This window comes from Rhinolophus sinicus, chromosome 4 (genome assembly GCF_057876585.1).
Source record: "Rhinolophus sinicus isolate RSI-liver-muscle chromosome 4, RSI-T2T, whole genome shotgun sequence".
Taxonomy (NCBI): domain Eukaryota; kingdom Metazoa; phylum Chordata; class Mammalia; order Chiroptera; family Rhinolophidae; genus Rhinolophus; species Rhinolophus sinicus.
Genome location: NC_142504.1, coordinates 51279456 through 51300471, shown reverse-complemented (window position 1 = coordinate 51300471; position 21016 = coordinate 51279456). Strand labels below are relative to the sequence as shown.

The following is a 21016-nucleotide window of genomic DNA, read 5'->3' as shown; positions in this document are numbered from 1 at the left end:
TGCAGAGTACCTGGAGCTGTAAGGGATAAGGGAAGAGGGATCACATACAGAGCTTGCCCTAAAGGGTATCACAGTTTGTTCTTAATGTTCCTTCATAACACAGTTTTTTTAATGGGAGATTCTTTGTTGGAGAAATAATCAAATAGTCAGGCTGTTCCCGTCACAGGTGGGTAAACTAAGTGTCAAACCCCTCAATAGGAAAATAGCATTGGTCTGCTATTAGTAACGGAATGTTACTGCTGTGTGATCCTTAGAAACTGACAAGTTGAATTACAGTTTCATGATTCTTATTTTTTTAAATAAATCATTAAGCATAATGTTTGGCCTTTATCCAAATCACAGATGTGCATTTCTTTATTAATTCATAACACTATTTTTAGAAAGCTATAACATACTCAAAGATTTTCTGAAATGGTTGGTATATGTGAATTCTGTATTTCTTATAATGAACAAAACTACCAAAATACCCAATTTGTTAAAAGTTTATGTGAGAATTGTTTGTGTGGTGCCAGGGAACTATATTTCAACTCTTTAACTGTAGTAGACCCCCTCTCAAACAAAATTAAAGTTAGGAAGCTAACCAACATTTGGTATTTTTCCTTTGTGCTTAAAATAAAGGTCAGTAAATCAAAAGAAGAGCTGAGCAGTTACGATATTGGTGGCTGTTTAGGAAGCACTTTTTATTTCTGGATGTATTTTTCAGCCATCAGCACTCTGCGTTTTCCTGCTGGCTCGTGTGTTCCCACCACTCCCACCAGCCCGGCCCCATCATCACCCTGGGGATATGATGGGCCAGCCATTCGACAAAAATGTACTTAGCCATGATTTTTGTGCCAGATACTGTGCTCATTTCTGGGGAGAAAATAATGCATGTCCCATGCCCTGCCCTCTAGGGACTCACAATGTAGTAGGAGACACAGATAAATAAATCAATTATTAAAATGTTGTGCCTGAGCATGCAGTGGGGCATGAGGCAGAGGGAGAAGACTTGTATTTTTCCACCTTGAGTGAATGGTAATGTCATACCTGGAGAGAACATAAGGACAGAGACATACTGGTTGTGCTTTATCATCAACTCGAATGGCCTTAAAACAAAATGCAATAAAACACACAACAGGACTATTTGTTTTATTTTAATATTTCTTTATGTTTTCTAAATGTTTTTAGCTGAGCCACCACGAATCCTTACATCTGCAAACACACACTATCAGGTCATTGCAAACAGGCCTGCTTTCCTGGACTGTGCCTTCTTTGGGTCTCCTCTACCTACCATTGAGTGGTAAGTATTGGCCCTATTTCTTTTTAGTATTTACATTTGCAAAAGCCTTCCAATTTCTCAAAATGTTAGATTTTAGTGAGAGAACAAGTAGGGAAAAGACAGTGTAGTATCCATCGTATTATGAGTTATTAACTTTATTCACAAATACCAGGGGGGCCAAAAAAATATATACACATGACTTGTGTTCATCTTTTGTTATTGGTATATATTGAGTATTACAATTTTAATACAGTGTTTTCCTTTCTTAAAGTGTGCATACACATTTTTTGACACCCTCTGTATTTATTAACTACTTGCTCTGTGCTAAATACTTTCACATGTATAATCTATTTAGCAGCACACTTTGTCAACTGCAGAGATGTATGTAATTGTTTTGGAAAACACTTAAAGTTGCTGTGCTTTACAATGCCATGGGCATCACTGGGACCTCATGAATGGTAGCTGCAGGGATTGGTGGGGAGGCATTCCTTGATAATAAAAAACTCATCTGGGGTGGGAGAGAGGTTCGATAAGCTCACAACCAGAATTAGTTATTACCAGTGTGTATCTTTAGTACCTCTCCCACCTGAACTTCCTGACTTGGATCCAGCCAAGCTCGCCTGTGTCCTTCTCCTCCCCACTTTAAAACACCCTCTTTCATATAGCACTCCTGCTTAAGCTCTGTTCATCCTCCTAGCTTGCTTACTTTAGCATGAGCTGGAAGAACCCAGGCTAGCACAGGCAACCGCTCAGAAAGAAGGTGTGAAAGGAAACTGGAACATTCATTTGTTGATCATCTATCACATGCCAGACACTGTGCAGAGCTCTACCTACTGGTGTAAGATTAAAGACGGGGGTAGGACTGAAGCATAATCTCCCCAGGTCTCCACTTCAACTAGAGAGGAGAAGCTTGGTGCAGACGACATCCTAGTGAGGGGCAGGTGAACACTTAGTCCAGGTTGATGTAGCCTCACTCCTGTTCATCTGTCCTCACCTCTGACGCTAACCAGGTAGCTGAAGCTACACATGCTTTACATATATGCTGTATTTTTTTTCTTCTCTGAATATTTTCCTATTGATATTTTCAAAAATACAACCCTTGTAACCTTGAAATCAAAATCTCTTTAGAATTGTCACCTTCAGATAGAATTACAAATATATCACAGGCGGGAGGAAATGTCAAAAAGGGCAGTCTTCATTTTGCCTAGTTTATCACTTTTTTAGAGATAGAATTATGTAATAATGTGTTTCTTAAATTATGAATCTCTCATAATGAACATCACATTTAAATACTTTGTACTGTCACCCTAATTCTTCCTACACCGTGTATCATTGAATCCTCCAATTTTACATCCTGTCGTTATATTCGCTCCACTGACTTACAAGCATGCACTATTCTTGTGCAGATTCCGCACATTTCTGAACTTGATACTATAATGCAGATCGTGGTGTACTGACCTTAAACACAGCATTTCATTATGTCTGACTTCCAATTATGATGTGTTTTTTTCTCATTGTGATTATTTCCATAATGAAGGTTCAAAGGAGCTAAAGGTAATGCTCTTCATGAAGATATTTATGTTTTACATGAAAATGGAACTTTGGGAATTCCTGTGGCCCAAAAGGAGAGTACAGGGACTTATACATGTGTTGCAAAGAATAAGTTAGGAATGGCAAAGAATGAAGTTAACTTAGAAATCAAAGGTAAGGCAGAGGTGGCCAAATTTTTTTCAAGAATTATGTGACTTTGAGCAAATTCTCCAGCTTTGGCAATGAATAACAATAACTTTAAAATTCAGATCCCACTAGGATCATTAAACAGCCTGAATATGCTGTCGTGCAAAGAGGGAGCACAGTGTCCTTTGAATGCAAAGTGAAACACGATCACACCTTAATCCTCACTGTCACGTGGCTGAAGGATGACCATGAGCTGCCCAGTGACGGAAGGTACTCAGAGATGATTTCGTTCCTTTCTCTCTATAAGCTGCTATTGAACCAAAGATCTGTTGTATAATGACTTAACTGTGATATTTTTAAAGTTTCTGAAGTCTGTTCTCTCCAAAATAGATACACGTTTTCTCTCTGCTGTGAAATGTCCATACCTAAAAAGGTATCCAGTTATTGAAATAAGACCTGGGGAATATTTGTCTATTGTTGTGTGTTGGTCTCCTGTGTAATTCAGGATGGGAAAAACCTTTTGGGCCTTGGGCAACGTCCATTGTTTTCTGCCTTGTATGGTGAAGTCTCAACAGATGTTTTCTATTACCATCCTATACGCAGAATATGCAGAAATAGGATCTGTTAATAACCAGAGTGCGCCTGAATTCTTGTCAGTGTTTTAAAGGACACTAGATTTTATTGGGATAGGTAGTTTTCTTTTGATTTTACTTAACACCAATAGAAAGAAAAGAAAAAAGAATTTTAAAAAGCATTTAAAAGAGCCAGAGCATGTTACAGCCCGTTACCTTGGAATGGAAGGAAGATGGTACCTGTTTTCCAGGTGAGGCCCTCAATTTGACAAAGTACAGAGTGGAAGGTGTGAATTTTAGCTGTGTGCAGCTACAATATCGCCCCCAGTTGGAAGGGATACTGTATGCTGGTGGTTGCTGTGGTTCGCTTGCAGCGTACCTAAATGGTGCCCTGTGGCTTGTTAATAGCCCCATAGAGAACTAGGTGGCTTTCTCTTGATGCCCAGAGTTGCCATCTAGTTCTATGCTTTAACTGTTCAGTTGTATTTATGGAAATTGAGTTGATAAAGATGAGAAGAAAATATGAAGAAATGACCTTTGGGTTAAGTCGGCTAAAGCTTTAACTTAGAAATTCCCTGTGAAGACAGTTAATGACTTATGCAGCCTCGTTAAAACCTTGCATGAATCCTATTTACGTGAATTTTTGACCTACTGAGTACTTTTTTATGCCCACAAGCAACCTCTGCAAGACTCTTAGTGGTGATTGCTGATGTAAATCTTCCTGTTTCTAGTGATACTTTTCTAGCGCATTTACTTTCTCCTGTGAGAGTTTATGTACATGGCAGAAATAACACAAAATTCCTGCAGAAAATAGTAAATTATTTTAAAAGGTATACTTTGTTAGAAATTGAGCTGGCTGAGTGGTGTTCAAATGTTTCTTAGCAGCAGAAGCTGTAGGGAAGCCCTCTAGTGAGGTGACCGGGGCTGCCCACCTTACCTCTGGATGCCCCTGGTCTCTAAGGAAGCTCCTAAAACTCCAGGGGCATGGCTGGCTGCCACCAGACCAGACGACTTGACAAGCACTCCTACCCAAGATCTAACTCATTCTGATTGTTTTCCAAGTTTAATCATTATCAAAGTGATACATATTGTATAAGATTTTAGCTCTAATATGTTGCAAATCTTAATCATCTTTTTTGTCAAATTAACAGTTTCTTTCATACCAGTAAAGCAATCATCAGGTGTGCTTGGATGTCCATTTCACTTGCTCTGAATGGGTTTTATTCACAGGTTCACTGTTGACAAGGATCAGTTGGTGGTAGCTGATGTGGGTGACGATGATGGCGGGACCTACACCTGTGTGGCCAACACCACTCTGGACACCGTCTCTGCCAGCGCTGTGCTTGGTGTCGTGGGTAAGAACTGGAATGCACACGGCACAGCCAGCTGCCCTGTGAGAGGCTGAAAGGGAATTGTCAATAGTAATTGTTTGCTTGTTATAGTTTTAGAATTTTATAAGTGAGTTAAATACCCACATTTTTCTTCTTTGAACAATGCCTAGGAGGCGATAATTTCAGTATAAATATACTCTGTAGCAGCACTGGAATAAAATGTCGATTATGCATATTAGTGATATTTTTATAAGAAAACTGGGGGAAATAATCTACTTTTATTTAAAATTGAAATCTTCCCCCCCCCTAAATTGTTACTGCGTGTTTATCAGTGCCATGTCTCACAGCTAAGTTTTATAATCTTAGTTTTATAATCTTAAATCATGTTCAATCTTTGTCTTCTTGTGCTATCTTATATCTTTCCATTACTAATTGTGATTAAAATCCTCTATATTAATGTCATTTCTAGCTCCTACTCCAACTCCAGCTCCCATTTACGGTAAACTAATGAGTCTTATTTCTCTATATTCTGTCAAACAATTTCACATGTGCAGAAAACTAATTACTTTCTTTTCTCTGTCACATCATTTTGTTTCTTTAAGGAAAGAGTCTCTGTCATATGTTCTATTGTGTTGCTCCTTTACGGCTATAAATCATTTTTTCATTATAACTCTGGAACTTTTCACTGAATATATTGTCACTCTTTTCTAAATTATTTCATGTGTTTATAAAGTCATTTCATTTATTAGAGTCCCTCTTTGATACGAGTTTCTTATAAAGTAGCATAGTGTTTTTTAAAAGCCACTAGCCACATTTTATAGAATGAAATAGGCATTTCAAATATCATTCTGCAAATTTAATTTTTATTTCAGTCTATTAATAATTGTTCTGGAAAAATAAATATTGTTTTGGATCCCATTTTCAATAAGTTTACATAGAAAAGCAATGGATATTTAGAACAACATTTGAGCTTTGTATCAGCTAAAACCAACTCACTGTGTGTTAACAAAAGATAAATCACCACAGAAAGACCAAAAGGAGGGCACTTCCAGTTTGTGCAATTTTTCTGAATCTGGAAAATAAATCAGAAATTATTTCCAGAAACTTTTTTTAATTAAAGAACCCTCATTTTTATTCAGCATATAAATACATAAATTAATTTTGTGGCATAAACTCAGCTGGATTTTATATAGTATCATTAGGTATGCTATAGAAGACCTATCCTTTGCAGGCATTATTGCCCCTTTACTGATAGGAAAAAAGTGCCTAGGTTTTTATATGGCCTCTGGTCCCCCACGAGCCGCACTTACCCCCAGGAGCAAGGTGAGGAAAAGGCCCAGGGAAGAACATTAAGTCTCTGGAGATCAAAGGGCCATTAGAAGAGGTAGGCATGCTTCTGGGACACCTTCATCCCGAAAGGTATCTGTACCTTGGTGTCCTCTGAGAGTAAACACACCTTCCCATGTGCCTGTCTGGCTGTTGTACTGAGCATCGCTCAAGTACGCATGCTGAGGGCTACCTGAGGGCACCAATTTTAAATTCCCTTAGAAATACAAATATTCTTCAGAGGTGCCCAAATCCATAATTTGGCATGTTTCAGAAAGAACATTTGAGTCTTCTTTAAATAGTACATGTATTTGCCTGTATTTGTTTTTCAGTATTTACTCTTCTCTGTTTCTCATTTTTTAAAAATTAAGCTTCAATATTATTTTTTCTGTCTGTGCTCCTTCATGTTTATGAGAAAACACACACTGAGAGTGCTGGTGAACCATCCACACCCACTTCACTGATTTTCATTACAAGTAATTTAATTTCATTTGAAAAAGAAGCAAGCAGAACTCATTGACATGTTGTCTTGGGTGTGCTTGTGTGTTCCCAGCAACCTCAGCGGTTTCCATTTAAGTTCAGTTGCATGCTCATTGACTATTCAGTATGCTGTGTCTTTAATAGGTTCTCTCTATAAATAGTATCAGAAGTAAAGGAGAACCTCATAAGGATGGTTGGTTAATTATGATGTGTGTGTTCGGTCTACAGATGTCCCAGATCCTCCCTTTGATTTAGAATTGACAGATCAACTCGACAAAAGTGTTCAGCTGTCGTGGACGCCAGGCGATGACAACAATAGCCCTATTACAAGTATGTGGTGTCATTTGCTTTATCACAGATAAACTTAATGACCATTTTTGAAGCACTTTATCATGTACAATTGAAATTCAGTACCAAGATATTTGCTGGCATTCTCTGCTTCATTACTAATAGAAAAAAAAGTATGTACTTATGCCTCTCTTCTCTTCAGAGCTGGAGTTATTCCTGGTTACAGCTTCTATTAATAGTATAGGACCTAATTAATTGCTGAGTATGTTAAGTAAGCAAATACACTATCTTGTGTTTAAGATCCATAAGAATCACCTTAAATTTCTACCACAGTAGAATGATGCATTGTAAGTTATTCATATTATCCATTAACACGGGGGAAAAAGAGAGGGGGGACCAGGTGCTGTAATACCCAGTCTATGTATTAGAAACTTGAGACTTGGAGAGTGAAGTGACTTTTCAAACCCACAACTGGTAACAGAACTGGGTGTTGACGTCAGGTTGATTAACTTCTAGTCCCAGGTCTCCTTCTTCCAATTAGCCTTTGTTGCAAAGTGGTTACACATTCAACAATGTCAACACCTCACCTTGATGACATAAGCCTAGGGAATAAACTCAGGTGAGGGACCACGCCATAAGGATACTGGAAGAGCTTACTAAATTTAGAGTATAGGTAAGCTTAAAAGTCTTGAAACTGAAAAGATACTTAAGAGAGCAAAGTGAGACAAGCCTATAATATATTATTACCTTCAGGTGTATACTGTAGGAAGCCTGAACTCCTTTCAGATGATTACCTAAGATTATTCTGAAATGTGTGTGTTGATTTCTTCCACCTGCTGGTAAAGCAGAATATTTCTAATGAAATTAAGGAGACACCTCCTCTCTAACTTGTGTAATTTAAAGATATTCCTTTGTCAATTGAGTTTTCAGGGTCCATGATCAGAACACTCATTCATTCATGCTGTCTTCCAGTTAACTGAATACATTAGCCAGATTTAGCTGTTCAGGATTCTTGGAGACTATTTTTTACCTATGTTAAAAGGATGCTGTTAGATTTTAAGGCATTATTCTATTCGTTCATTCATTCACTTCATCATTCAACAGATATTTATTGAGAGCCTATTATGTACTAAGCATTGTTCTAAAATCAAGCAATCAAAAATCTCTGACCATATAGAGCTTATATTTTAATTGAGAACACAAATAAGATAAAATTAATAACCTATATTATGTTATTGTGAATAATGTCATTATACAGTTGTATATAAATATGTGCACACACACACACACCCCTCAGAGCTCCCTTCAGGAGAGAACCTGCCGCATGGAATATTAACAGCAGGCTCCGTCCGCTGCACGTCCCCTCAGGGCCCGCTGTTCACGGGCGGCCACTCTTCCCGAGCCACTCCAGTGACTGAGCAGAGCGAGGGTGCTGGAGCTCAGCCATACCCAGTGCAGAACTGTCCCTGGGCTCCTCGCTGACCTGGCTGAGATGACCCACTCTGCAGTCTGAGTCTTTCCTGCACACTCCTCCCTCCTCCCCATCTCCTTTCACAGACGTCAGACCTGCATCATGGGCTGAGGACCTTCCCTGTCTACTCCTGCTATCTAGCCACGTTATCTTTCATGGGCATTTCCCCAAAACAGTCTTTTGCACTTCTAATTCTGTCTTAGCATCCGCTTCTTAGAGGACTCAAACACATGTACAGTTATACACATGGTTGTGTGTCCATATGTGTGTGTGGCGCATGTGTTTAGGCCATGGAAAACAAAATAAAGCATGGGAAGGAGGGTGGATTTAGGGGTCAGGGCTATAATTATGAATAGGGTGCCCAGGAAAGGCCACATTAAGAAGGTAACATTTGAGTATGACAATAAAGACATGAGAAGGGAGGAAGTGAACACACTGTGCAGTTTCTGGGGGAAGAACTTTCCCGGCAGAGCAAGAAAAAGAGCAAAGGCCTAGAGCAGGGACATGTCTGCTAGGAGGCCGGTGTGGCTGGAGTGAAATGAACAAGAGGAAGTGAAGTAGGAGAGAGGGTCAAAGGGGTAAAGAGTTGTGGGTGGGTGTGGAATGTGAACTTGCAGGTCATTGGAGGGATTTCAGTAGAGTGATTCATTGCAGTGATTCATGGATCCCCCTGGCTGTTCTATTGAAAATCGTCACTTGGTTCTCAAACTGCACTGAAGTACCCGGTGGAACCTCAGCAAACTCACAAGAGTGCTTCAGAATATTTTTTAAGTTTTTTATTTTTAAATTTTGATATTTAAAGAGCACAATGACATCTATCTGGTACCACATGAAATATTAGCTTGAGGCAGTTTACAGTTTCAACGTGATACTACTACATCATATTATAATGATGTCACCATATTGTAATGATGTCATATCTCTGCAAGCCTTCGTTGTGATAAGAAGCAAGGACCACATGACCATCAATGAGCAATAGGAAGTGAGGAAGGTAGAGGCCCATGTCTTTACAAGGTTTCAGAAGTTATACAGTGCCCAACAGGTTTTAAGTTGTTAAGACATGAATATTAATTTGTATGGACCTAACTACTTACATGGAAATGTTAGATATTTCTTTGTCTAAGAGAGCCATGAAAAAATTGAGACCATAAGTACACCATGAAGTGCGAAAGTTTGGGAACTTGTGAGTTAGGAGGTTGTACAGTAATTCAGGCAAGAGATTATGGTTTGGAATAGGCTGAGAGGGATGGAGGTGCTAAGAAATGACCAGATTTGCATGTATTTTAAAAGCAGAGCTAACAGGACTATTGAGTTGGGAAGAAGGAGAGAAGCTAAGGAGGACTCCAAGGTTTGGACCTGAGTTTTCACTGTGAAGTTGAGGAAGAAGATGGGGTTGTCTTGGTCATAACCAATTTGAGGTGCTGTGAAAGGCAAACAAGTAGAGTTGTTGAGTAGGCAATTCACTATGCAAGTCTGCGATCCGGCGTGGGGGGTGGAGGGCTGCAGATACAAATGTGAACATCATCGGTTTATGAATCTTGAGATTATGCCTGCAAATTAAGGTAGATTGAAAGGACAGCGCTAAGTACTTAGCTTTGGAGCACTGCAACAGAGTGTTTATCTTTGTATCTATAATTTGTAATATGGCACATAGTAGGCAATTAATGAATGTCTAAATACCTATTTTTTACAAAGGTAAAACATGTACGTACCACAAAATTTTAGTAGATGCAAGAGGGTATGCACTGAAAAGTGAGTCTTCCTCCCACCTGATTCCCAGTCCCTCGGGCAATACCAGTGGTATCAGTGTGTATCCTCTGAGAGACGATACATGTACATTCAAGCATATATGTATGTGTTTATGTCATAATAAATCTTTTTATTTTGTGCAAGTGTAGTATCCAGCACACACTATTCTATACCCTACTTTTAGAAATCATTCCATTTCAGTGCATATGAAGTAGCTCCATTTACTTTTTACAGGAGCAGAGTATTCCATTGTGTGGATGTACCGTAATTTTTTAATCAGTGTCCTACTGATGAAAATTTAGGTTGTTTGCAATTAGGTTGTTTCAACTGTCAACAATGTTACAATGCAGATTCTTTTTCATGTGTTTTTGAGCATATGCATGAGCAAATTTATTCAAAATAAATTGCTAGAAGTACAATTTCTCAATCAAAGGGTATCCGAGTGAAATACTGTTAGATGTTCTAAATTGTTCTAAATTGTCCTCTATAGGAGTTGTACCAATTTACACTTCCCACAAAGTATAAGAATGCTTATTTCCACTACATCACAGTCAGCAAAGTGTGTTCAGCTTTTGAGTATTGCCGTTCTGTTTATTGGAAAATGGGATCTCACTGTATTAAATTTAACTTCTGTTGTGGAAAAAAAAAAAATGGCCATCTTTACATATATTTAAACTTTCCTAGGGATATGTGCATCCCTTCTAAACAGTTTTAAGTAACTAAACTTAGCACACTAGAGAACTATTATTGGGTATGCTTAAGTATTCAGGATGATGGTAGAACTCTGAAATCAAATATTCAAGAAATATTCTAATGAAGTATTTCTTGAAAGTGAAATAACTCTTGTTTGGCTACTCTTGTTAGATTGTCCTATTTCTTATCCTACCCTTGGGTAACTGAATTTACTGTCTGCATTTGGCTGTATGTGTGTGTGCGTGTGTGTGTTGTGGCCAGAATTCATCATTGAATATGAAGATGCAATGCATGAGGCAGGGCTGTGGCATTACCAAACTGAAGTTCCTGGGACACAGACCAGAGCTCAGCTGAAGCTGTCGCCTTATGTGAACTACTCCTTCCGAGTGATGGCAGAGAACAGCCTCGGGAGGAGCTTGCCCAGCCAGCCATCTGAACAGTATTTGACTAAAGCTGCAGGTAAAGCAGGACTTTTGTGATACAAAATAAAATAGAAAAGTTTTCCACGGTTTCAGAAAAACCAAAGCTTACATGCATGTGGCTCTTTAACTTCTAGAACCGGATAAAAATCCCATGACTGTGGAAGGACTAGGATCAGAGCCTGATAATTTGGTGATTACGTGGAAGGTGAGCTATGGATAAAGCCTTCAACTTTCCTCAGTATATTTCAGAGTGAAAAAAAGTTTTAAAATAATATCTTTATTCAAATCCAATTTTACCCATTTTGGGAGAAAATATATATTGTATGTCTTTATTTAAAAGACAGTGTTGGGGCGGCTGGTTAACTCAGTTGGTTTGAGCGTGGTGCTCTTAACAACAAGGTCACTGGTTTGATCCCCACGTGGGCCACTGTGAGCTGCGCCCTCCACAGTTTGATTGAAACAACTACTTGACTTGGAGCTGATGAGTCCTGGAAAAACACACTTAAAAAAAGAAAAGACAGTGTTTTGTAGTAGTTAAATCTTGATCCTTAGAGCCAAAATGAATGAGTGCAAATCCCAGCTTTGCCACCTACCAACTGTGTGACTTTAAGCCAGTTGTTTAACATCTCCATGATGTGTTTGGAATAATAATAGAACCAACCTCATAAGATTAAAGGAGTTACTATCTGTAAGGCCTAGAACAGTACCTAGAACATGTATGTGCTCAATAAATGCTAGCTTATATTATCATCATTATAGGAACCGTATAGAAGACACACCAAGTTATTCCCAGTAATCAGCTTCTTCTGTTTTCTTTCTTTCTTTCTTTCTTTCTTTCTTTCTTTCTTTCTTTCTTTCTTTCTTTCTTTCTTTCTTTCTTTCTTTCTTTCTTTCTTCTTTCTTTCTTTCTTTCTTATTCCTTCTTTCCTTCTTTCCTTCTTTCTTTTCTTTCTTTCTTTCTTCCTTTCTTTCTTTCTTTCTTTCTTTCTTTCTTTCTTTCTCTCTTTCTCTCTTTCTCTCTTTCTCTCTTTCTCCCTTTCTCCCTTTCTCCCTTTCTCCCTTTCTCCCTTTCTCCCTTTCTCCCTTTCTCCCTTTCTCTCTTTCTTTCTCCGCTTACCTGTATTTCCTGGACTTAGAAAACTAACATGTATTTACTTGTGTAATTTTAAAACTTATTTTAGATAGATCCATTCATGCATACTTATATGCATACATATTTGTACAGACTTATATACATGCATATCGTGTTTCCCTGAAAATAAGACCTAGCTGTACAGTCAGTTCCAATGTGTCTTTTGGAGCAAAAATTAATATAAGACCCAGTCTTATTTTACTATAAAACCTGGTATAATATAATTTAATATAATACCGGGTTTTATATTAATTTTTGCTCCAAAAGACCCATTAGAACTGATTGTCGGCTAGATCTTATTTTCGGGGAAACATGGTACATGTACAAGCAGGATAGAATAGCAAGCCAACCTTTTTTTTTAATAAAGAAAGAAGCAGTTCACAAGTTTCAGTCTCAAATAAAACAGAGAATGATGTACTGTCACACAAACAGGAATATATAAAGGAACCTATATCACTGATTGTTTTAAGTCACTTGCTCTTGACTGTGGAGCCAGAGTTTGAGAGGCTTATGTGGTATTTACTACTTCAAGATAGAAACTAACAACCTTTGAAATGTTGACCCCAAACAAGCTTTGAATCTCATCAAAAATGAAAGCAAGATAAAGGTCCCTGGAGACTATGTTAAAAGCTTGTATTTTAGTGTTTCAGTGCTCACTTTAAGTCTGGGAATTGGTTTTGCTGTTCCAGTAAAGGATTGTGCAATCAATCTGTTTTATAAGCTCCATTTGTTTGGCTTTTCTTGTAGCCTTTGAATGGTTTCGAGTCTAATGGGCCAGGCCTTCAGTACAAAGTGAGTTGGCGCCAGAAAGATGGTGATGATGAATGGACATCTGTGGTCGTGGCAAACGTATCCAAATACATTGTGTCCGGCACGCCAACCTTTGTTCCATACCTGATAAAAGTTCAGGCCCTGAACGACGTGGGGTTTGCTCCCGAGCCAGCTGCAGTCATGGGGCATTCTGGAGAAGACCGTAAGTGGCTGAGGCGGTTTCATTTATACCTTTTCCCAGCAAAATAGATGCACCAAGGTGTAAGCCAAGTCCATTTCCAGAGGTACTTAGATTGGGAGGAAGAGAGGTAGCAATTATTTTGTTCAACATTCCTGAATTTAAACAGCCTGTTATGTAGAAAATAGGTTCAGAATGTTATAGGTTGCTTTGCTACTTTTAAAAAGATATGTTATTCTTACAAAGTCAAAAGAACAAATACCAAAAATCTATTCTCAGTCTTGGATCATTCATAGAGTAGGGCTGAGGCATGTTCAAATGAGCCAAAATTATTGGACAGTGACATTCTTTTGCATGAAATTCAAAATAACATGGACACTTCTGCCCCGCTTTCTCCATCTCTCCCTAGTCCCAATGGTGGCTCCCAGGAACGTGCATGTGAACGTGCTGAACGGTACCTTAGCTGAGGTGCACTGGGACCCGGTACCTCTGAAAAGCATCCGAGGACACCTGCAAGGCTATCGGGCAAGTGAAGCGGCACCTTTCCTGTTCTTCCCTTAAGAACGGGCTGTCAGTGAATGCCAGATGCACTTCTCTTGGTCGGAGTAGACCTTGAGAGTTCATCTTGTTTATCGCCTTGTGCAGGCCACATCTAAACAACCCCAGCTAGAGCTGAATCGAAATCTCACTGCATCCAAAGTGAGAAAAAAAATGTTTTCTCCATTTTCCCACAGATAATCTAACATTTTGCCAAATAAACAATTAACAAAATGGAGAAAACTAATATTTAAAGAACTAGGATATAACAAAATACACCTTTAAAGCAATACTAACCACACGTGTTGAATACACAAATTATCCTGAAAAAAAAAGTAAACTTTTTAATAATTCAGATTATACTTTAAGATCATATAGTCCCGACTGGGTCATTCTTCTGAACGTCAATTGTCTTTGTTCTTGGGAAGCACAGAAAGACCGGTTTATGGAGATTTTTGATTGATAGGCGGTGGGTGAAAGAACTGTTTTTAAACCCAGAGAAAGTCACTGCTTTGATTTGTTAACTCTGACCCCTAGAGGTCACTTCTTGCACTGCATCATGTTCAATTTTGTTTTTTCCTCTATCACTGCCAGATTCTGTACACATGTTGACTCCTTTTGAAAATGCCTTTAAACTCCTAAGAAGAATTTAAGAGGACTTAATAAACAACTATTCTGGATTTTTAACCAAAGTTAATCAACACTTTGTAATCAACACTACAATTTAATGCAAAAAAACTAACTTTTAATTAAGTGATGCAGTGTGACTTAATGAGAAATTGGAGTAGAGGGTCCATTGAGGCCCTTGATTGCCCCGTGGCTTTGGGCAAGTCACGTGGTAACCCAGAGGCTTGTCTATACGACAGGAATAATAATAATAAAAACTTCACTGTGGTTTTTAGGATTAAACAAAATGATATATTGTTCACGAAGTTGTATTAACTCTGAAAAAGTATGTAAATATTGGCCAGTAATTTTTATTTTTAGAATATTTTATATAAGACACTTAAATCTTTCTATTGTCTTTTAGAGAGAACTGTATGGGTGTCATGCTGTTGCATTTATTTCAATTATGCTCTTCCAACAAAATAGTATAGTCCAGCTTCATCACCTATTCTTAATTTAATCTTCCTCATAATTTAATGTCCCTCATTATTCTTAAATTAATTTTCCTGTGGACTTCTATATACTTCTTTTTTTAAGGCGGGCACAGCTCACAGTGGCCCATGCGGGGATCGAACCGGCAACCTTGGTGTTATCAGCACCACGCTCTAACTGAGCTGACCGGCCACCCCCTAAATAGTTTCTTGCCTCAGAATCAATATCAATCAGTTTTGCCAGTAATCTTCTAAAACGCACCCAGAGAATTTTCTGAAGGGGAAAGAAACATAAAACTTTGATCTTGTTTGCTTCCTTATACATCCCTGACTTTTGTTCTTGCTGCTTCAGATTTATTATTGGAAGGCACAGAGTTCATCAAAAAGAAACAGACGCCATATGGAGAAAAAGATCCTCATTTTCCAGGGCAGCAAGACCCACGGCATGTTGCCCGGGCTGGAGCCCTTCAGCCACTACATGCTGAACGTCCGCGTGGTCAATGGGAAAGGGGAGGGCCCCGCCAGCCCCGACAAAGACTTTAACACTCCAGAAGGAGGTACGGGGTGGACGTGTCCCTGAGATCCTAACAGCACATGGCACATGCTGAGAGGCTTTGCATGACAGCCGAGCCCCCAAATCAAGTATATTCTGGTAGCCAAATGTGATTTCCCCAGAGAGGGACACAGCACCCACAAAGCTAGCCAGGTGTCAGCTCATATGTGGCCCGAGGGAGTGTGGAAAGCTTCGAATCACAAAATGCTGCCCAAAAGTCCCCTCTCTCGACTCAAAGTTTTTCTTCACACGTATTAACCCTGTCAGAAACCTTGCTAATTTGATGTTTATTTGAGTCATTAACTTCCTGACCTGAAACAAGTTATATAACTTCTGAAGTCTCAATATATAAGTCTCAATTACCACCTCTGAAAAATGTGAGAACTAAATGTGAAACTGTAAGAAAAACATCTGGAAGAGAAAATCACTCTATAAGTCGTGGTTTCCTTCTTTCTCAGTGCACACCACCTTCATAATTTATACTAAAGATGAATTGAGTTAGATGGTTGGAAGCCTTGACAAATGGGTTAGGAAGAGAACTAGAAAGTCATTGCAAGTATGGGCCACTGCCTGGGAAGAGGTAGGGAGGCCCAACTATGCACTGATGTGAAAGTGGGGGCAGGAGGAGTGTGGGCACATGGCAGCCTAGGGATGAGGGAGAGAGGGGTCGACAGGAAGAAAGATAGGGATTTGCAGAGGCACCAGAAATGGTCCTTACCTGTTTTGAATCTTGCCTCAAGCCAGGATTGAAAATGAGCCGGAACACTTCTATGGTTTCATTTGGTCTTTCGATGAAAGCAGTTCACAGACAAACCCTGTCCTGTCTCCTGGTTGAAGGGCTCATTATGGTGGCGGCTGCCCCATGGCCTCTGAGAGTCATCCTGTGTCCCAGCTCCCGTCTCCCATCTCATTACAATTCTGTTCCTCAGTCTCATTGCTCCTTAGCGGTTAAGGGACCTTTCCACTCAAGGCTTTCCCTAGTGAGACCCCACACTGTCCTTGAGATGGGTCAGGGGAAAATGTCATAGAAGAGATGAGCAGGGAATTAAAGGAAAAACAAGAGAGGAAGGGGCATGTTCAAAGACACAAAGGTATGAAACAGCATAGCTCTTTCAGGAAACTACAAGTAGCGTAGCTGAGAATAGTGAGAAAAAAGAAGAAGGTCAGCTGGGGAGAACCCACCTCATGGATGGTCTTAAATGCTCTGGATGTTAACCTGTAAGCCAGAGGCTCTTAGCCTTGAGACTGTGGTCTCACAGGGGGTCAGAGAAGGGGTTCAAGGAGCTCCATGAAACCCCTGTTCTTGTATGCAAAATGTATGTGTTTTTCTTGGAAAAGTTTATGGCTGCCATAGATTCTCAAAGGGGTCTGTGGTCTCCAAAAGTTAGGAACCTCTTATGGGTTTGGGGAAGCTTGGAACTATGTGCCGGGACTGTTCTAGGCCCAGGCGAAGGCCACTGAGGGCCTAAAGGCTGGGGGGGAGGGGTAGCAGAGGGAAGAGAAGGAACTAGGCACAGTTGAGACGAATAAGGTGGACTGACAGGACTTCGTGTCCCCAGAGATGGTGGAACTGAGGCAGAGGGAGAAATGTAAGTCAACTCCCTGGTTTCTGGCTAGAGTGACAGAAGGGACAGGGGTGCCATGAATGGGTCTTGGGAATACGGTAGGTGACTAGAGGAGGTAAGGATCATGAGGGAGAGCTGACACCATCCATCCTCTTGAAGGCGTGCATCAAAGCAGCCCAGGCGTGTCTCCTCCCTCTGGTCATTTGCCAGCCTCTGCCATAGAGAACCTGACGCCCTGCAGGCCTTTCCAGAGACAGGGCTTTGCCAACACCAGGGCTTTTGTCAGTCACCACAAGGTTCCGGGCGTCTGTCAGCTCTCCGAAGAGAACTGCTGTGCACCTGGGAGGCTGGCTCATGCCCAGAGCCCAGCAGGGAGGGTGATTTGACTGTTTGGAGACAACCTGGTTTGATGCAGAAAACAGCCCTTAATAGCCCAGAACACAGCTGTTTCTACCCCAAGGTCTGGTGAGAATAATTTCCCTTAGTCACTAGTTTGCTTTTATTAAGACATCATTCATGAAACAAATTAAGTAGTCTCTTTTTAAAACATTGCTTTGGGTCCAAAGCAAAGTCTTTATGTATTTTGAGAGGATACTTTTAATAAATCTAAATGGAAATGGTGAGAAAGAGGAAGAGAATAGCTAAACGGATACCTGTGACAGGTTTCTATTCATGTATTTTCAGCTGAGTTAGGAACAAGAATGTGTTACTAAAAACAAAAATCTTGAAGAATTATGTGAACATGGTGAAATGTGTTATTTTAATATATTTTGAAACATTCAAAACCCTTTTTATTGACTCTGTGTTCTCATTATAAGTCCCCAGTGCCCCATCTGCTTTAAAGATTGTCAATCCAACACTAGACTCCCTTACTTTGGAATGGGACCCACCGAGACACCCGAATGGCATTTTGACTGAGTACACCTTAAAATACCAGCCAAGTAAGTTATTGGGAGAAAAGAAAGGGAAAATATCACTTTAAAAGGAAAAAAAATGTTGTCTTAAAATACAAACTGGTTATTTCTTCATAGCTGTAGAATATATACGTATATGTTCAAGTGTTATTCCTAAAGGAACTTCAAATCATACTTTTTAAAGAAAAATGACATATGCTATTGAAAATTAAGTATTCTGTATAATAATCTGTATAGGAGTATGGGGTGTAGGTGGGTGCTATCGTTGGATTAGGTAGATGTTTTCTATAACTAGAAAATAGTGAGAGGGGTTCCTTTGGCACAAGGCCTCCGAAGATGAGGTTGGGTTATTTAACAATACATGATTCCACCTGCGAAAGCACAGAGATAAGAAATGCTGTTGTGATTCAACTATAAAATTCCTCTAGCTTAGAAGCCAATGGAGAATATACTTCCCCTTGGTATGCCATAGTATAGGAGCTATAAGAGGTTATCAGTTATGTCAGGCAAAAAGTGAGTAGGGTTACAAAAGTCAATGTAATCCAAATCTGGTAATTTGGGTGGACACCATTTATTTATAATAATATCCTATAGCAATTAATGGGGAATGCACTTGTTTGTTGTTTCTTCTTGACAGTTAACAGCACCCATGAATTAGGCCCTCTGATAGATTTGAAAATTCCTGCCAACAAGACACGATGGACTTTAAAAAATTTAAATTTCAGCACTCGGTATAAGTTTTATTTCTATGCACAAACTTCAGCAGGATCAGGAAGTCAAATAACAGAAGAAGCAGTGACAACTGTGGATGAAGGTAAGATGGGTATGTATAAAATCCACAAAACTATAAGTCTTATGAAACAAACATCTTTAACTTAAATTTATGCTTTCTCTGTCCTTCTTACCATAGAGTATCCATCTTCCCCAATTAATACAAACACTTATTTGTCATTCCTCATTCTGATAGATATAAAATCAGTTATTTCATTCATTTTAGAATAAGGTTGATATTTGTTTTCCAAGTCCATAAAAATTTTTAAACTTAAATTAAAACACTGATGTGAGAGTGGAAAATTATATTTTACCACACTTAAATTCGAATTTCAAGACAATGTTTTTTTCCTGTCTACAACTTTACATATATACATACACACACATATACACATACATATTCGTATACATGTAATACACATATAGATGCACACACATACATATATACAAATAAATATATCTAAATCTAGCTCTAGTCTTGATTCACCAGAAAATAATTTGCTAGTCCACATACTGATTTAGGTTTTCTAGCAACAAAATTAAAACAGTTATTAAATCATGCACTTATTTTGTGTTTGGGCATGGGATTTCATAATTTGGTATGCCATCTGGTACAGAGATAGCAAAATAGCCCCATTAAAGTATGTAGAAAAAAATTAACACTTCTTTTCATACTTTTAAAAATTATTTTGAAAAGCTTTAGATTCAGTGAAATGATCAAAAGTATTGTAAAAGATTTTGCTTTTGCATGTCTCTAAACTGTAGCATTGCTTAAGGATATTTGGTTATTTTCCATAGCATAAGAAATTGACATTTCTACCCCAAAATTGGTTTGAAATATCCTCAGCCTTTGTACATAATAGGCAAGTGTGAATAAAGTACCTTAAGTAATGTGCAGATTTGATTACTGGGTAAGTTTGGGGACACTAACATATCTTTGTCCCCTGTACCTGATATGGTATACGTCATTCTTCTTGCATGCTTTAGCATTTTAATAAGTGTTTTTATGTAGCTTTACATGCTCATGGGTGTGTTACATCTAACTATATAGTGTCCTATTTCTGTTTCCCTTCATTAAAGCTGGTATTCTTCCACCTGATGTAGGTGCAGGCAAAGGTAACCTAATTCATCTGCATGACTTGATACCTGTGTGAAATTTGCAATGTTAACGTGGGGAAGTGCAGCATGGGTTAAAACACAAAATAAAATGAGCTTTGAAACACCAAAATAAAGAAGATCTTGAAAAATCTTGGCTTTAAAATTAATATCTAGTCTGGTTTTACAAATAGAAAGCCACACATTGAATTCTTATAAGACTTTTTCTCAAGACTTATCCATGGAACAAATCCTGATCTTAGCTTTTAATTATATGACTGTGGCTGGATCAGACAGGACCAGACTGTGGATTTGTCACAGATCCTCTCTACGGCCATACCACATATTAAAGGTTCAGAAATATTAGTCCTGTGATGAAAACAGCCTACAAATCAGATCCGCTGAGCTTTCCGTTCTGCTGGTTTAGCTGTACTCCTCAATAGACACAGTGTACACTTTGCTGACATCACACAACACTGTCCACTGGAAATTGCAGATTTGCACTGCCCTCTAACTGGCCCGGGACTAAAATCTCCCCAGCAGGATCCCCCATGAGCAAGGCTTCCAGTCCGCCTGCACGCTCTCGTCAGTTGTGTCTACTCATCCTGTCTTCGCCAAACTGCCAGTCTCCTCCTCCTGGGTAGTAGCTATCACAGTGGGTTCCTTTTGTTCTCCTTTGTTTCTCACAGCTCTCTGAGTGAGAAGATTTGCTGAGAAAATGATACTTGGATAAGGTGTAATATGTCTTCCACCTGAGGCAATCCCAAAGATCACCCAATCTTTGACCCTTGGCTCTTGGTTGATCTGTTAGCTTTTTAGAGAACAGCAGAGTCCCTGCCACAGGATACTGTATTCATGTACAGTACCCCTGGCCAAGGGTTTTTCTTGGGCTTTGACAGGCTAAATGAGTACAAATAGGAATAAAGAAAAAGACCAAGAGAAAAAAGTGCTTTGCCCTAAGTTATTCAAATCTGCTGAGCTTAGGCCTGATATATATATATACATATATATATGGGGGGGGTCAAGAAAATGTATACACATGACTTGTATTCATCTTTTGTTGGTATATATTATTCCATTTTTAATACAGTTTCTTCCTTTCTTAAAATGTGCATACATTTTTTGGCACTATATAT

The 21016-nt window shown here is 39.0% G+C and overlaps 1 protein-coding gene across 32 annotated transcripts in view; it reads left to right on the top strand.

The window, feature by feature from the left end:
- NRCAM (neuronal cell adhesion molecule) overlaps positions 1–21016 on the top strand; it is a 299706-nt gene that overhangs the window by 255672 nt on the left and 23018 nt on the right. For 8 of the 32 annotated variants that reach the window (XM_074340545.2, XM_074340551.2, XM_074340561.2 and 5 more), the window contains 14 exons: positions 1168–1279; positions 2796–2962; positions 3058–3205; positions 4738–4862; positions 5308–5337; positions 6873–6974; positions 11107–11304; positions 11402–11472; positions 13147–13372; positions 13758–13873; positions 15335–15539; positions 17919–18041; positions 18652–18837; positions 19866–19901. In XM_074340545.2, the coding sequence (XP_074196646.2) occupies positions 1168–1279; positions 2796–2962; positions 3058–3205; positions 4738–4862; positions 5308–5337; positions 6873–6974; positions 11107–11304; positions 11402–11472; positions 13147–13372; positions 13758–13873; positions 15335–15539; positions 17919–18041; positions 18652–18837; positions 19866–19901 (1845 nt within the window). The remainder of the gene's footprint in view (positions 1–1167; positions 1280–2795; positions 2963–3057; positions 3206–4737; positions 4863–5307; positions 5338–6872; positions 6975–11106; positions 11305–11401; positions 11473–13146; positions 13373–13757; positions 13874–15334; positions 15540–17918; positions 18042–18651; positions 18838–19865; positions 19902–21016) is intronic. The other 24 variants (XM_088797816.1, XM_074340572.2, XM_074340574.2 and 21 more) reach the window with 6 other exon arrangements.